Below are 18,439 nucleotides of genomic sequence, written 5' to 3'. Positions count from 1 at the left end.
GAGAAACAGTGTGACTTAGTTTGCCAATTATATTCCTTTTCATTGTTGTGGGCAAAGATGCCAAAGAGTGCTAAAGTCACTGAATATCATGCAGTGTTTAATAAAGGCAATAAATCCGCATTATTTGTTCTGTGTTAAAGTTTATAGATATAAAATAGATCCCAACTAGTGTTTAATCAATCTGTTTACAGTATTCTATTATCTGTGCCATTAACATTTTCCCCATGTTGTTTGGCAGTGGGATATGCCAGTTCTCCAATATTCTGTTTGTTAGTTTTGGGAAGATGTATTTGCCAGAGTGCTGTTAGCATTTTCCCACTAGGCTGCATTTTAATTGGTGTCAATTTAAAACGGGCTGCACTGCAAATGCAAGTAAAAACAGCTCTCTGCCACATAAATCTTTGGCCTTACATAGAACTTTGTTGCACATACACTGGTTATAACTCACTAACATATAAACATCTCTATTAATTAAAAATCGCTAGCAATATTTAAAATGGCGTTTTTGCAAAGGTTAGTGTTAACACCTGCGCTGGAGTTTCGTTAAATATTATGTCACAAAATACAGGTTTTGCAATTGTGAAATGTTATTACAAACACTGCGAATGTTTGCAAAAGCCATTTGCTCGCAAACTTTGTGAGGAAGCCGTTGAGGTCTGCAAACGGTCAAAAAGGACGCAAGCATGGTCGCTAACATTCGTAATGATCTTTGCAAATGTTTTTGGTTTTTTTGCGCTAATGAAACATATTACATTCCCCTATTTGTGCTTTATTAGCCTTCTTTAGCTGCTTCATTCTTCATTTAGCTTTAACCTTGAAGGAGGTGAATACAATTGAAATATTGATGGACTTATGTTGTTTATATTTTGACATAAATGTTTTGGCAGCTGTGGACATTATTAAAGGGAGAGTTCATCTTTAAGTTTAATTTAGTATCTCCTGATATGGGGCTATTTTCAGCAACTTTTCAAAAGGTCTTCATTATTTTGTAGAATTTTGGAGAATTTGAATTATTAATGTTTCTATTCTTAGAACCTGCAGCTGAAAATACTATCTAGATCACTAACCCCAGCAACCAAATAATATTTTGACTATAAGGCTTTTCTTGATGTCCTCCGGGTTTTTTTTTATATCTTTCTTTCAAGCCCTTTCCCTTTGTACTTTATATTGAGTTCCAAGCTGCTGCCTTGTCATTATGGTAATTAATCCAGAGCAACTGTATGACTATCATTGAATCATTAACTATAACAAAAGTGAAAATTCTGCTCACCACTAATTTCTAAAACATTAAGCGGGTGTGCAATAAAGCTGGGACATCAAAATTCATACAAACAAATACAAGAGTTCCTCTGCACTCAACCCATTATCAAAATATTAAGGATATTGAGACATTTTGATACTTATAGATAAAATGCATATGAATCTGTGATACATTAGAGGAGCAGAAGGGACAGGGTATGCTGAATGAAATTAGTTTTTTTTTTCTTTTAGTAAATTAGTTCAGTAATACAGACAAATACAAGAGGTCTTCTGCACTCAATCCATTAGCAATATATTAAGGACATTGTGTGCCTTGATCTGCTAAAAAATGCAATCAATCCTCTTTAAATAAAACAGGGATTGTTTGTCCATATATTGCAATATATTTAAGCTGGCCAACTACGTCAAAGTCATCTCTGGTCTGGCCAGTCCTACACTCTTAATTGCATCTAATTCATTTAGAATTCCATTCCATTTTTTAATGAAACTACTTTCTTTAAATCTTTTCTCCATTCTCCTTCTCAATGATGAGGAAGGAGGTTTGTTAGTGCACAACTGTACATAATGAATAAACAACAAAAATAATGAAGATTATTTGCAAATTGCTGTCTACATCATATTTAAAGTTAATTTTAAAGGTGAACTAGCCCTTTAACTGTATTACCCTGGATTTTTACTTTGCGTTAACCACACCCACACGTTTTATTTATTTATTTATAAATATAAAAAATATTATATTTATATATGCACTTTTAATTATATATATACATATAATTATTATATACATATAGTTATTAATAATGTCATTAATACTCTTTACAGACTTACAGACTACAACTACCTGCTAGGAAACTTTATTTAAAAAGACTTTAAAACTTCATAAAAAAATCTTTCATAAGGATTGAAAGTCATTTTATAATTTACCAACATCAAATTCACTGATTATAATTAAAGAATATAACACTATATTTTAAGATTTTGAAGTAAAACCAGAAACAAAACTATGTTATGTTTTGCTGCTTCATCCCCTCAACTATTTATCTTTATGCTTCTGTAAAGCACATTTGCTGAGCAAATTAGCAGATCTAAGATGCTGCACAGTTATTTTTCACCCTCTCCGTCTCTCTTCATCCTGGGGAGAATGCATCATTTACTTCCAAAAGTAGCTCAGCTCACACTGTGCTCTATATCTGAGTATAACTGTATAACATTAATTTCTATAGCACAGTATGAATAAAGCTGCCTTCCTTTTAGTTTGAAAAGAGCACAAGAACGTTGCTTATAGTAAGAGACACTATTGTCCCTTAAGAAAAACACTGTTTGGCTCCTGCCAAATGGGAGATAACTTTTATGTTTTGAGATTACCTACTGAGGTTAATGTAAGATAGTAACATACCAAAGAAGAGGGGCTTAGTTTCAATAATAATGACACTGAATTATTTAAAATATACTTTACTAGTGAATTGAAGAAGTGACAGCCATCCGTTAATCCCGGACCATCAAATTATCTAGAAGAAAATGTGCCTGCATGTGGATTGTTTCTGCCAAACAGGATGCTTGGCACTCAGAAGAGAGTTGGCAAGCTTTTATTTAAACTGACACTTAGATTGAATGACATTTATGTAGTTACCTTACTGCATTCTCTCAGTCTTATTTTGAAAATTAAATCAGCTGCGTTGGCCCGCTTTGGAATCACAGCAATCGTCTACACAACAAAACAATTTGGAAATGTATTGAAAAACTAAAAATGCACTTTCACTTTCTCCAGGAGAAGTTTACACATGGGGTGATAATGATGAAGGACAACTGGGAGATGGAACAACCAATGCCATTCAAAGGCCAAGGCTAGTCGTTGCTCTACAGGGTAAAAAAATCAACAGAGTTGCTTGTGGATCTGCACACACATTGGCCTGGTCGACGAGTAAGCCTGCTAATGCAGGCAAGCTTCCTTCACAGGTAACAATGTTTGGAGGCTTGCTGTTTATTTATAAAGTGGCTAGATAATAGCACTAGATAATGCAAGAATGTTCAAAACAAGGTTCATAAAGTAAAAAAGGATAAAAGTAGCCTTCCCTTAAGAACATTGACTGTGATGGAAATAGACGACTGTATAAACAAAAGGAAATGTCTGTGTTGTCATGCTTTTGTATAATTGTTTTGCTGTTAAATAGGCTAAAGTTAAGAAAAGGACAACAACCTACTTCCTGTTAAAGGAAATTGGTTGTGTATGGAAAAACAATGAATAAACTTATTTTTTTATCATTTGTATAAAAACAACATATTCTTGCAATGTTGCAAAGAGGTACGAGGCAAGATTTATATAGGATTTGATTATGTGGCATTAAGGGGATCATTAATTATAAGAGGATGCACAATGCAGCTCTTCTGTAATTTTAGTGACATAAGGTAGTCAAAGAGAAATTGCAGATAGAAAAGTAGATTTTTAGTTGTATCTGCAAAGAGATGCTACTGGAATACAAGCAGCGGGGGAAATGGGGTTATGTAATTATAGATATCAACCAATCAGCAGGTAGGTCACCTATTTAAAATCAAACATTCTATTTGTCTCTGTAGGTTACTGCCCTTGAACAAACTTATCTTTCATTACATATGAGGAACAGAATCTTTAATAAAAAAATGTCCTTAGATGTGGCTGCAGAATGATATTTGAGAGTTTGAGCTGGGTGAAAAGATTTTGGATGGTCATGTGGGAAGTTAGTGGGTACAGAAACATGCAATTGTACAGAAATAATTCACTCAGCCCAGAGCAGAAACGAATGATGGTAGTATGTAGAAGAGGAGGCTCTAGAGTTTTGAAGTGTTACCAAAGTGTTTTGTGTGAGCCATGATTTGTTTAACTTGTAAGTCAATTGTATACAATCAGTGTTGTCCTGGGGAGTGATCATCATTTATAAATGGGCAGGGTGTGGCCAAATTTTGTTCTAGCAGAAAATCATTAATTTGCTCTAAAGATTTATTTATCATGTCTTTGTGATAGCAGGGTCTTCTTTTTCTTTTTCTTGTCCTTTTTTTCCCTTCTTATTGTTTGTACAACATAATGCAAAATATTTTATGCATAATCTTACCCTTGATTTTTTTTTTTGGGTTGCTTAGATAAGTATGGATGCACTCCATCCTTCTATACATTCTGTATAAATGATTTGTTGGCTAAATACAAATCTAGGGGTTAGCAAATTATAGTTTTGCTGTATCCAGTGTTCTTTTCCTTTGTGTAGGTTCCAATGGAATATAATCATCTGCAGGAGATCGTGATAATAGCACTGAGGAATAGATTGCTTTTGCTGCACCATATCTCAGAGCTGTTTTGTCCATGCATCCCTATGTTTGACTTGGAGGGGCAGCTTGATGAGACTGGACAGGGTCCTTCAATTGGGTTTGATACATTACGCGGAATCCTCATTTCTCAAGGAAAGGTAAAAGCTTTTGTTTAATTGTCCAAGTATGGGTGGTACCATTGCTAGGTATTACCTTTCCTCTGACCTTTAGCACATCATCAAATGGCATGTACATACCTCCTGGATACTGAATTACCTGTGCTTACCAATTTAGTTTAAAAAAGGAAAATGTTGAGACATTCAAAAGTTCTTCCTACTTCTCATTTTTGTTAGCATGAAATACTGGTTTATGGGTAGATAAGAGCTAAAAATGTAAATGTTGTATCTGCAGGAGGCAGCCTTTCGTAAGGTTGTTCAAGCCACTATGGTTCGGGATCGGCAGCATGGTCCTGTGGTTGAGTTAAATAGGATACAGGTGAGTTTGTTTTTTGTAAATAATAACAATAAAAAAGATCTAGACTTATCAAGTTCATCAGATGCCAATTAAACTGCTGTTTAAAATTAAAACTCTTAAGCTGGCCATAGACGCAAAGATCTGATCGTACGAATCGAGGATTCGTACGATTTTCGAACCGTGTGTGGAGAGTCCCGACATTTTTCGTCCGGCGGAGATCGGTCGTTTGGTCGGTCGGACAGGTTAGAAAATTTCTGTCGGCTGCCGATAATATCTCTGCGTGTATCGCCGATCGTACGATTTTCAGTGGGAGACTGTCACTAGCTTTGGTTGGACATAGATATCGTACGATTGCTGTCAGGGGCAGAACATTGCTGATCTGTACTTTAACTAATCTGACTGGTAAGACTTTGATCTGAATGGTTAGTGGCGGGTCGGGAGATGGGAAAGTCCGATCGTACAATGATTTGTACGATCGGATCTTTGCATCTATGGCCAGCTTTAGAGGCTGATTTAAACATGCTCAAGCCCTCCGCTACTAAAGCATACAAGAGTTCCTTCATTTGAATACCTTGGCTTCCCACCAATCCGTTTCCCCCATGAGTGGGTTTTTTAAATAAATAAAAACTCTGCCACCTGCAACCTGCCAAACATTTTATTTTTTTTGTTGGGAGGGGAAAAAACATCAGCAGGAAGCCAAATGCTTCATTACAAAGAAGAAACCATGTGAGAGACCAGGAACTCTTGTCTATTTTTAGTAGCAAGAATGATCAATCCCAACGGTCCAGACATTCTTAAATCAACGCTTATGTGCTACATAAATAGACTATCTATATTCTGTCAACCTGTGACATGGGTCGCAGGCTTTGTTCATTCTAATATTCCTTGTAGCTTCTCTATAGCTAAGATTTCAGGGGACAATGCAGCCTGAAGAGGTTTTCTCAACCTAATGCCATATATAAGCTCCATTTAATAATGGTCGAACGATTTTTAGTTCGAATCATTCGATTCGTAGTCAAAGGTCGAAGTAGCCCAAAAAACGTTTCGAAATTCTAAGTATTTTTTCACTCGAGCTAAGTAAATGTGCCCCTCGAAATCGTGCACTGGGTTCTCTTAGGGTTGCCACTATTTTGCCCTGTGGAATCCGGGGAGGGGGCGGGGCAGTGACGCGACAGGTGGGCCATGGCGTCAGGGTTGGGGCTATGACGTAGCAATTGTGATTGCCTGGTCGCCGCGTTCTGGAATGGGCCATTTAGAGAGAAATGCACCGTAACCAGCATGCACAACATTTGTAGCCTTAATTAAATAAGGGCCATAATTGACACCTGTTTTTATTACCGAATGAATGACTATTGAACTCCACACTGCTATTATTTGTAAAAATCTATTATTTTGAACACTGCTATTATTTGGAACAAGCTAAAAAAAATTGAACAAGCTATTATTTTGAACAAGCCTCAATTAATGATTCAATTACACAGAATCAGCAGCATGTCATGACTGTTGGGTCTGTTAGTTTTCTATTACTCTACTACACCTACTAGTAAATTGTTTGCCATGCAGAAAAATAATTTCCCCTAATACAGTGATTTATCAGGTTAGTGATGTTGCACTGCTATTATTTTGCACACAACTGTATATGTAGTCAGGCAACATAAAATAAATGCAAATTTGGCAAAATCCTCAAAATGTGATTCACAGGAAGCAAAGCAGTGTTTTAACATGGGTTGAGTAAAAAGGAATACTACTGAAAATAATGATCATATTAATTTACTTCTCATCTCCCAAAGTTTTAAAGATAATAATTGAGATTTAGAAACGCTCTGATCAGGCCTCCTGATATATCAACTATACCAGCCTCTGAAGCTGAAAAGAAATACAGCAGTGAAAATAAGTACTGAACACGTCAACATTTTTCTCAGTAAATATTTCTAATGCGGCTATTGACATGAAATTTACAACAGATATCAATAGCAACCCAATTAATTCACACATACAAAGAACTCAAAAGAAATAAGTCCTTAACTTAAGTTATATGTAATAAAGTGGAATGACACAGAGAAGTATTGAACAAATGAAGAATATGAGGTTCAAAAAGGCATGGTAAGCCAAGAAACCTGCTGAAATCTGTCAGTATTTAGAAAGCAATACTGCCTCCTATCAGTGCAAATTAATATCAGCTGGTTTAGTCCTATACTAATGGCCTATAAAAAGGTTTCTCGTTACCAAGATATCACACAAGAAGCATTTCATGATAGGTATAAGCTCTCTTAAGACCTACACAACCTTATTGTTGCTAAACATTCTGACGCCATTGGTTACAGACATATTTCTAAGCGTCTGAATGTTCCTGTGAGCACTGTTGCAGTCATAATCCAGAAGTGGAAAGAACATAATTTCACCCTAAACCGCCACAACCATGTGCTCCTTGCAATATTTGACAGAGGAGTCAAAAGAATAATCAAAAGAGTTGTCCAAGAGCCAAGAATCACTCGCAGAGAGCTTCAGAAAGACCTTGACTTAGCAGGTACAGTTGTTTCAAAGAAAACAATAAGTAATTCACTCAACCGACATGGCCTTTATGCACGCTCACTGCTCAAGACTCAACTGCTGAAGAAAAAGCATGTTAAAGCTCTAAAGTTTGCTGCACAGCATTTGGACAAGGCAATGAAATTCTGTGAGAATATAGTCTGGTCGGATGAGACCAAAATTGAGCTGTTTGAATGTCATTGCACACACCATGTTTGGAAGAGAAATGACGCTGCACATCACCCCAAAAACACCATATCAACAGTGAAGTCTGGAAGTGGGAAACCATGATGTGGGGCTGTTTTTCAGCATATGGTACTGCCAGACTTCATATAATTGAAGGAAGGATGACTGGAGAAATGTACCGGGACATTCTTCATAAGAACCTGCTGCCATCTACCAGGATGCTGAAGATTTCAGCAAGACAATGATCCCAAACACAGAGCCAAGGAAACTCTCAACTGGTTTCATAGAAAGTAAATAAAGCTTCTAGAATGGTCCATTCAATTGCCTTGACTTGAATCCAATTACAAAACTATGGAAAGAAATGAAGATCTGCGTTCATAGAAGAGGCCACCAAAACCTTCAAGATTTGAAGACAGTTTGTGTGGAAGAATGGACCACACTAAGTATTTCAGGATAAATTTCTGTAAGCGTGTTCAGTACTTATTCCCTGTGTCATCTGCTTTACTGAGAAAAATTGACGTGATTAATACTTATTTACCCTGTTGTATATTTAGAAGCTGACAGGTTGCTGACCATTCCATCTGTCTTGATTATTAGATAAATTACAAAATGAAGGGAGGGAACAAAGCCTTTAAGGTTGGGTTTTATGCAGGTATTTGTTTTAACTGAAAACTATGTTGTTTATTCTGTTTTGTGTTAATGTATTTAAAGATTCTTTGTATTGTCAAATTTTATTTTCTGGCATCATGGTTTAAATTTTATCCTTTATTAGGTTAAGCGTTCAAGGAGCAAAGGAGGATTGGCAGGGCCTGATGGTACAAAATCTGTCTTTGGCCAAATGTGCGCAAAAATGGCTTCCTTCAGTCCTGACAGTCTTCTGCTACCTCATCGAGTCTGGAAGGTCAAATTTGTTGGTAATGTATTATTTTTGATGGTATCATTTAGCAGCCTTTACTGCTTATAGGACATAACTATGTACTGTACGTAGCATATATGGATTTATTATGTTTTAAAGCTGCAATTTGTTTTCTATTTTCTCTCATTACTTTGAATCTGTGAATTTATTTCAAAGAATGGTTTTTTTTTTAGACCTTTGTCTGCTGAGTAGTCTCAAATCCACTATTTTTTTTTTGAAGATATTGTGGTACCTGGTGCATCTTCTTTACTTCTTCAAGTAAAGTGTACTTGTAACCATCACTTAGGCCATAATTAAACATTTTCAAAATCTTTCAAACAGTCCCTTAAATGATTTTAATGGTTTGTCCTAAATCTATGAAATCTTCGCACACAGGGTTGTACAGTTAAAAGTACTTTTAATAGAACAAACAGTAATTACTACAATAAAGTACAATTAATTGAGATATTTTCATATCAGCAGCCACTTCAGTAGCTTATGTTTTCTTTTCTCTGTAGAGTTAAAGTTGTTAAATCATAACAATGTACACAATGGTTCTTTCTTAGGTGAGTCTGTAGATGACTGTGGTGGGGGCTACAGTGAATCCATTGCAGAAATGTGTGAAGAGCTTCAGAACGGACTAACGCCTCTTCTTATTGTAACTCCAAATGGAAGAGATGAGTCTGGTGCCAATAGAGACTGCTTTCTCCTAAACCCAGCTGCGAAGACTACTCTACACATGAACATGTTTCGTTTCCTAGGTAATTATTCTAGAGTGCAGTCCCCCAAACTTTTTTTTACCCATGAGCCACATTCAGATGTTTAAAGAGTTGGGGAGCAGCACAAGCATAAAAAATGGTCATTGGTGGTGCAAAATAAGTGCTGTGATTGGCCATTTGGTAACCCTTATTTAGACTGGCACTCTACAGGAGGCTGTTTGGCAGTACACCTGGTTTTTATGCAACCTAAACTTGCCTCTAAGCCTGTAACTAAAAAATAAGCACCTGCTTTGAGGCCACATGTTCACTGACTGAGGACCACCTAGCTTTCATTCTTCCTCTATTAGAGCTTATTAAACTTATATTAAAAACAAAACAAAAAAACACGTGTTATAAGATGGATTTCATTTCAGTCCTTGGTAAAATTTCTAGACACATTTATTCTGTAATATTAGTAAGATGCGTTTATATCATGTTCTATGAGAGGAGCATTTACTTTTTGGTTACTGTAAGATCTACTTTTCAATTTCCATTAATAAATACAAGTTAAGGGTTATAATATAATTATCTAATATCTTCTTTATGAAGATTTTAGTTAAATATATTGAAAATCACCAGGACGTAGTTAGGCTAATATAAAATTCCTTCAGAATTTAAATAAATCACATGACCATATAAAGGCACATAACCACAGACAGTGTACTTATATAGCTCATGGAACGCAGAGTTGACTTGAACAAATTTCAGTGAGTTCTATGACACATGACTGTATTCACTCTACCAACTTATTCCTACCAACTTGTTTTCCTTTTCAGCTTTCCTTTATTTTTTGTGATAATTAAATATTTATGGTTTTGTGATAATTATATATTTATAGTCTTGAAACTGAGACAGTGAGAGAGAATTATTGCTGAATTTGTTGCTTATACTAAATAATATACTTTGCATTCTAGGTGTGCTACTTGGGATTGCAATTCGAACTGGGAGTCCTCTGAGCCTTAATCTTGCTGAACCAGTGTGGAAGCAGCTGGCAGGCATGAATTTAACAATTGCTGACCTTAGTGAAGTAAGCACTGACACAGTAAACTATATTATGGCTTGAGGAAAAGAGAGACAAATGAGTTTGCCAAATAAAGCTGAATACATAGAAAAAAAGGATAGCCAACCTGTTCTTTAGATTTCCAATAAACTCGGGAAACCAGAAATCTGAGATTTAATTTAAATGATACTTTTGCAAAGATTTTTCATGGTAATGCTTTAAATATATTGCATGTTTTTTGCATAGCTATTTGTGAGTTTTTATAAATTTGCCTCAGCTAAAGCATTGTCTGTATATGGCAACTGAACAGCTACTCTAGTAAGTAAACCGTGTTCCATTAAAATCTATGGGAAATGCTTAGCAGAGATTAAAAAATACGAATATTACCCAGGGGCAGTAGACGGAAGGAGATGGTAGACTATAATTTAAGCCCTGTGATTTAATGGCATGCCTGTAGGGTGTCTGTCTTTGGCTTGCCTTGGTAAAGAAGGAACAGGTGTGTGCTATGAGGCTTAATAAAGGCCTAGATGATGTTGTTTTGCAGTTAATATCTCTGTTGACATTTTGAGCAACTTCACTCTGTGATAATCGCAATTGTAATTATATTTGCTTTGAAAAAAAATCTGAGGCTGATGATTTTATATGGAAGGACATCCAACTTTTCATTCCCCTTCCAGGTGGATAAAGATTTTATCCCTGGTCTCATGTATATAAGGGATAATGAGGCTACGTCTGAAGAGTTTGAAGCAATGATTCTCCCTTTCACTGTACCAAGTGCAAGTGGACAAGACATACAGCTGAGCTCCAAGCACACCCACATTACATTAGACAATCGTGCAGAATACGTGAGGCTTGCAATCGGCTACAGGTTGGTACAAGAAACTATATATGTGATATGTTTTCTTTTCTTCTTTAGTGACCAGAAAAAGTGCCATCATTTTCTATATATACTATTCTATACCTTTTTAATACCCATATTATAAATTTTGGTAAATGTTCATCATACTGTATTTCCACTTCTTTATGCAACAAAATGTGGAATTAAAGAAATAATCATGCCAAAGCCATTGCCCGAGCACTCTACAAATCTTCTTTTGGCTCTTCACTAATTTACGACACTTGTATGGGTTATAAATGGGTGACTCAATGAGATAAGAAGCAGGGATGGATCATGAGTCCTCGGTTAACCTGTAGATCACTAAATGATGGCTCTGTTATTCTCTTTTCCAGATTGCATGAGTTTGATGAGCAAGTTGCTGCAGTTCGAGAAGGGATGGCACGTGTTGTTCCTGTTCCACTCTTATCACTATTTACTGGCTATGAGCTTGAAACAATGGTATATTTTACCTTAACCTAATTTAAGTGTATTCATTTATGTTTTGAAAGTTTGTTAGTTTGTCTGTTGTTAAAAAGGGCCCCTTTTACCCACTTATATTGCTCTCTCTCTGAATTGTGCTAATAATTTCTAGGTGAAGAAGAATAAAACACATTATTTCCAGTTGACCTGTTATCACACCCTGTGCTTCAGCAGTATAATACAATCATATATATGTTTGTCAAAAGAGCGAGCTCAGGCATTAGCACTAGAATTCATAAAGTATACAGAGGTTTATACATTTCACATACATAGGTTATCATGGTACCATCACAAATTACTAAAGGTATGTCTCCATTTTGAAATTGCATACTGTACAACATTGTTTAAAAGGGAACTAAACCATCAGATCCCTTTTAAACCCCCCCCCCCAATTTTCATCTGAGATTCCATACCTGTTTGGCAGCTTAATGTTGACTGATGCCTCTACAGTTGTACACCCTGTACTACTGAAATGACAGTAAACATAGTTATTATACCTACTCAGAATACATTTTACAATCTAGTTAAGCTGTCAGCAATCTACAGAGAATATTTTAAAGATGGACAGTCCTAGACAGTACATGCAAACTATACTGAACGTTTTTAAATTGTATGTTTGGGAAATGATCTGATTAATTTCACATTGACACCAGGTCTGTGGCAGTCCTGATATCCCACTTCATTTACTGAAATCTGTAGCCACGTACAAAGGTATTGAGCCAACTGCATCACTCATCCAGTGGTTTTGGGATGTAATGGAGTCTTTTTCCAACACCGAACGTTCTCTTTTCCTTCGGTTTGTGTGGGGTAGGACCAGACTACCACGGACCATAGCAGACTTCCGAGGACGGGACTTTGTTATTCAGGTACTCTATTCATTTACTTTTTGATTATGCTTTCTCTTGCTTTTTATATAATTGCATTAACCATAGCAAAAGATAGTCAGGGTGTTTATGGGTCCTGTAAATACTATTACTAGTGCTTTTCTGGTCAGTTCAAATCCAGCAAGTTATCTGGGCATCAGAGAGTAAACAGCAATAAAGTGTGAAACATAGGATACGAAAAATTAGGATATCAAAAGCAATAGGAGGACAGCACATGACATAACACAATAGAAAGGGGTAAAAGGGGATACTACATGGTATTATCGTATTAGTTTGTAGTAAATAATGATGAACAAGACAGTAGGCAGTAGCAGAAGGATGAGAGTTCAATACGTTGGCAACAGACAAAGAAACAGCTCATAGAATTTGGCATTGGAATAAGGAGCAACACATGAGCCAATGCGCAACAGCAAAAGGCTGACAGTTTGCCCAATAGGGAAAGCATAAGGGCACTAAGCACATGCCAATGACCATTTGTAAAAGCAGAACTAAACAAAGCAGTATGTTTGGTGAGTGGTTATCACTGGGAAATATTTGAGAAGCAAAGAGAACGAGAAAAGAAAATACAGAAACTGAAGGAAGAAATAATATTGGGTATAGCATTGAAATGATATAAGGGATGAAGATCTACGCCAGGTTTACAATGTGACTATTGCTTCTCTATTGTATAGGTATTGGATAAGTACAATCCTCCAGATCACTTCCTTCCAGAGTCCTACACATGTTTCTTTCTGCTGAAGCTCCCCAGATACTCTTGCAAGCAGGTACTTGAGGAAAAATTAAAATATGCCATTCACTTCTGCAAGTCTATAGACACGGATGACTATGCACGGATTGCACTAACTGGCGAGCCAGCAGCAGACGACAGCAGCGACAACTCGGATAATGAAGATGCCGATTCTTTTGCATCAGATTCTACCCAAGACTACCTAACAGGACACTAAATGAAGAGAGCAGGTGTAGCCTCTCATGCACTGAGAACCCTGGGGATAGAAGGGAAATAGGCAATCCAAAGTTAGGAGTGGAACCTACACGAATATGTTAAGAAATTTTATGTGAATTCTGTGAACTTTTTTTGTCTATAAATAATTGGTTGCCTATTCCTAAATATGCTGCGCTGCGTCTATATAGTGTTTTATTAAATGTGTTGTAAATTTTTATTTAAAATAAGTGCAGTGTCAAAGGCAAGAAGCCTGAACATGTGAGTGCAATAGTTTCCCACCCCTCCCCCTTATGTATTGTATCATTGTATCCTATGGTTTTTCTTACATGTGAATAACAGTCCTGTGCAGAACAGAATAGTATTAAGATCTCACTTTCCTATCTTATTTCAAAGATCTTATCAGTATTTCTTTAATGGGAAGTTCACATTAAAACCAACTTTTGATATGTTATAGATCAGCCTATTCCTAGCAACTCTTCAGTTGAAACCTGTAAATGGTCTAGGAATAACATTGTTTACATCACACCAAAACTTAATTTTAAGGTGAACTTTAATGTTACAATGACATCACACAGAAGAGAGAATGCCTCTTTATGTCTTAAAATAGCGATCTTCAAAATGTGATTCTACAGCTGCTCTCATACTACAATTCCCAGAATCCCAAAGACAGCCATTGGCTGTTACTATTTAGCAACAGCTGAGAGAGCCTTAAGTAAAAGATCTGTGTCCTAAATAGTCCAAACTGTATATGTTATCTTAGACAGATTCATCCAGTGGACTTCTTCTGCAACTGTTACTTTTCATGAAAATTGTATATAACTGATTAGTGCCACTATATATATATAAAATCTAAATTAAATAATTTCTCCCTGAATCAACTCAAACAGTGTGTGTGTCTTTTATTTATTTTTTTATTTTTTCACTGCACATCGGCCTGCCAGGAACTATAAAAAAAAAAGATGGAAGAAGCCAACAAAGATGGCAGCAAGGATTTTCTGCAGAAACAATCTGGGCTGGTGCCTTTCTCTGCTAATAGAAGCAGGAGCCCGGGAAAATAGTAAACACAAAAAAATCTCTTGACTAATCTTAAAGGGATACTATCATGGGAAAAGACATTTTTTTCAAAATGAATCCGTTAATAGTGCTGCTCCAGCAGAATTCTGCACTGAAATCGATTTCTCAAAAGAGCAAACAGATTTTTTTTATATTCAATTTTGAAATCTGACATGGGGCTAGACATTTTGTCAGTTTTCCAGCTGCCCCAAAACTGGTGCGTTTTTGAAAAAAACATGTTTTCCAATGACAGGATCCCTTTAAAGGTGTCTAATCTCCTCTTTGTGAGTGACTAATCTCCTCCGAATACTTTTCTACGCTTTATCATCGGCGATAAAGCAAATTGTTGGTAGTAAAACATATGTGGTGCTTCGTTTTTCCAAAGTTTCCTCTCAAGGCAACTTTGATAAAGCGCTTGATATATATTTTAGTTTGGGTGGCAATTCACTTTATCGCTGGTGGAAAAGCATTTGCAGAAGATTTGTTGTGGGCGACTAATCTTCTCATGTGCCATTGCCTTTTAGGGGATGGCCTCTGGTGCACTGATAGTTTTTATGGAAAAAAAGGTCCCCTGATATAGTTACATAGTTAAATTACATAGTTAAATTGGGTTGAAAAAAGACAAAGTCCATCAAGTTCAACCCCTCCAAATGAAAACCCAGCATCCATACACACACCCCTCCCTACTTTCACACAAATTCTATATACCCATACCTATACTAACTATAGAGCTTAGTCTCACAATAGCCTTTGATATTCTGTCTGTCCAAAAAATCATCCAAGCCATTCTTAAAGGCATTAACTGAATCAGCCATCACAACATCACCCGGCAATATATTCCACAACCTCACTGTCCTGACTGTGAAGAACCCTCTACGTTGCTTCAAATGAAAGTTCTTTTCTTCTAGTCTAAAGGGGTGGCCTCTGGTACGGTGATCCACTTTATGGGTAAAAAGGTCCCCTGCTATTTGTCTATAATGTCCTCTAATGTACTTGTAAAGTGTAATCATGTCCCCTCGCAAGCGCCTTTTTTCCAGAGAAAACAACCCCAACTTTGACAGTCTACCCACATAATTTAAGTCTTCCATCCCTCTAACCAGTTTAGTTGCACGTCTCTGTACTCTCTCCAGCTCATTTATATCCCTCTTAAGGACTGGAGTCCAATACCAGGGACCTATAAAGAGGCATAATTATGTTTTCATCCCTTGAGTAAATGCCCTTTTTTATGCAAGACAGAACTTTATTTGCTTTAGTAGCCACAGAATGACACTGCCCAGAATTAGACAACTTGTTATCTACAAAAACCCCTAGATCCTTCTCATTTAAAGAAACTCCCAACACACTGCCATTTAGTATATCCCTTGCATTTATATCATTTTTTGCCAAAGTGCACCATAACCTTGCATTTATAAACATTGAACCTCTTTTTCCAGTTTGCTGCCCAGTTTTCCAACTTAGACAAATCACTCTGCAAAGTGGCAGCATAATGCATGGAACCTATAGTTCTGCACAATTTAGTATCATCTGCAAAAATAGAAACAGTCCTTTCAATGCCCACCTCCAGGTCATTAATAAACAAGTTGAAAAACAAGGGACCTAGTACAGAGCCCTGTGGTACTCCACTAACAACACTGGTCCAATTAGAAAATGTTCCAGTTACCACCACTCTTTGTAGTCTATCTCTTAGCCAATTCTCTATCCAGGTACAAATACTATGTTCCAGGCCAACATTCCTTAATTTAACCAGTAACCTTTTGTGTGGCACTGTATCAAATGCTTTAGCAAAGTCTAAGTAAATCACATCCACTGCCATCCCAGAATCAAGGTCTCTACTTACATTCTCATAAAAAGAAATTAAGTTAGTCTGGCAAGATCTATTACGCATAAAACCATGCTAGCACAAACTCATAGTATTATGATTTGCTATGAAGTCCAGTATCTTACCCTTTATTAACTCTTCGAAAAGCGTTCCTACCACTGACGTCAGACTAACTGGCCTATAGTTTTGAGGCTGAGAACGGGATCCTTTTTTGAATAGAGGCACCACATTAGCAATTCGCCAGTCTCTCTGCACTATGCCAGATCTTAATGAATCCTGAAAAAGTAAAGAGGTTTGGCAATCACAGAGCTACACTGGGATGAATACCATCTGGCCCCGGACCTTTGTTAATCTTAACATGTTCTAGTCTCTTTTGAATTTCCTCATGTGTGAACCATGCATTATTAGTTGTATTACTAGAATTGGGACTATTAAGAAGGAAACCTTCACTTACTGGTTCCTCATTTGTGTAGACAGATGCAAAATATGAGTTCAGAATCTGCGCTTTTATTTTGTTTTCATCAACCAGCTGACCCCCCTCTGATAGTAAGGGTCCCACCCTTTCCTGCTTAATTTTTTTACTATTAACATATTTAAGAAATATCCTTTTCTATATCAATTTTAGCTTGCCTTATAGCTTCTTTGCATGATTTATTGGCCTCCTTGTACCTTATAAATGATTCGGCTGTCCCAGCTAACTTGAAAGCCTTAAAAGCACGTCTTTTCTTACCCACCTCAACACCAACACTTCTATTGAACCAAAAAGGTTTTGCTTTGCAACGACGTTCCTTGCTTACAAGTGGAATATACTGACAAGTATATTTATTAAGCACTATTCCCTAAATGCTCACCCACACATATGATGAGTTCATTATTATTAGTTATTAGAAGGTCCAAAAGAGAGTTACTCCTAGTAGGTTCTTGAACAAGCTGGAATAAAAAGTTGTCATTCAGCATATTTACAAACCTACTAGCTTTTTCTGTCTTAGCAACCCCATTACCCCAGTCAATGTCTGGATAATTGAAGTCACCCATAGCAACAACTTGACCCAGCTGTGAAGCCGCTTGTATCTGCAAGAGTAGCTGGGCTTCGTACTCGACACTTATACGAGGTGGTTTATAGCATACACCAATGATAATTCTTTTTGTTACCTTTTGCCCAGTCAAAATCTCTACCAAGAGTGATTCTACACCCTCACCAGTGCCAGCTATTGTTATTTCTTTAGCGCATGGCTTTAATTCAGGCTTTACATACAAACACCCTCCTCCACTCTCTTCCTAAAAAGGGTGTAACCATTTAAATTCACAATCCAGTCACATGTGTTTCATCCCACCAAGTCTCCGTGATACCAATTATATCATAATTTTTAGAGCATGCAATTAATTCTAGGTCTCCCATTTACCTGACAAACTCCGTGCATTTGCCAGCATACAGCGGAGGTTACTACTTTTACTTTTGAAATTAGCATTACTTAGTGGAGAATTATATATTAAATTAGTATTATTCTGTTTTCCTTGTAACAGAGGGACCTCCTTAGCTGGTAAACGATATGCCCCCCTCACTCCTCCCCCATGACCCCTTACTAATCCCACTGCCCCGTCTACCCTACCTTCCCCATAATTCTTTATCTCACCCACCCCCCTTGCCTAGTTTAAACACTCCTCCAACCCCATAGCCATTCTTTCCCCTAGCACTGTGGACCCCCTTCCATTGAGGTGCAAACTGTCATGACTATATAGGTTGTACCCCAAGGAAAAATCAGCCCAGTGCTCTAGGAACCCAAACCCTTCCTTCCTACACCACGACTTGAGCCACGCATTTAGCTCCCTAAACTCCTGAAGTATTCCTAAACTTGCACGTGGCACTTGCAATGTACTTGTAAAGAGCAACCATGTCTGAAGCACCAAAAAAAAAATTTCTACAAGCGGTGAGTTGAATTTTATGAATCCTTTAAAATGTTCTATATTTTTATATGAATGTGACCTAAAACATCATCTGATTTTC

The 18,439-nt window shown here is 36.9% G+C and overlaps 1 protein-coding gene across 3 annotated transcripts in view; it reads left to right on the top strand.

The window, feature by feature from the left end:
• Positions 1-14,440, top strand: part of herc2.S (HECT and RLD domain containing E3 ubiquitin protein ligase 2 S homeolog) — a 114,571-nt gene extending 100,131 nt beyond the window's left edge. For all 3 annotated transcript variants that reach the window (XM_041584232.1, XM_041584230.1, XM_041584231.1), the window contains 10 exons: positions 3,029-3,216; positions 4,497-4,694; positions 4,948-5,031; positions 8,498-8,639; positions 9,187-9,381; positions 10,293-10,405; positions 11,056-11,246; positions 11,609-11,714; positions 12,389-12,601; positions 13,291-14,440. In XM_041584232.1, the coding sequence (XP_041440166.1) occupies positions 3,029-3,216; positions 4,497-4,694; positions 4,948-5,031; positions 8,498-8,639; positions 9,187-9,381; positions 10,293-10,405; positions 11,056-11,246; positions 11,609-11,714; positions 12,389-12,601; positions 13,291-13,563 (1,703 nt within the window). In that variant the 3' untranslated portion in view covers positions 13,564-14,440. The remainder of the gene's footprint in view (positions 1-3,028; positions 3,217-4,496; positions 4,695-4,947; positions 5,032-8,497; positions 8,640-9,186; positions 9,382-10,292; positions 10,406-11,055; positions 11,247-11,608; positions 11,715-12,388; positions 12,602-13,290) is intronic.
• Positions 14,441-18,439: the final 3,999 nt, after the last annotated feature.

Source organism: Xenopus laevis, chromosome 2S (assembly GCF_017654675.1).
Source record: "Xenopus laevis strain J_2021 chromosome 2S, Xenopus_laevis_v10.1, whole genome shotgun sequence".
NCBI classification, from domain to species: Eukaryota; Metazoa; Chordata; class Amphibia; order Anura; family Pipidae; genus Xenopus; species Xenopus laevis.
Note: the sequence above shows the minus strand (reverse complement) of the source record. Positions and strands in the feature narration are given on the sequence as shown.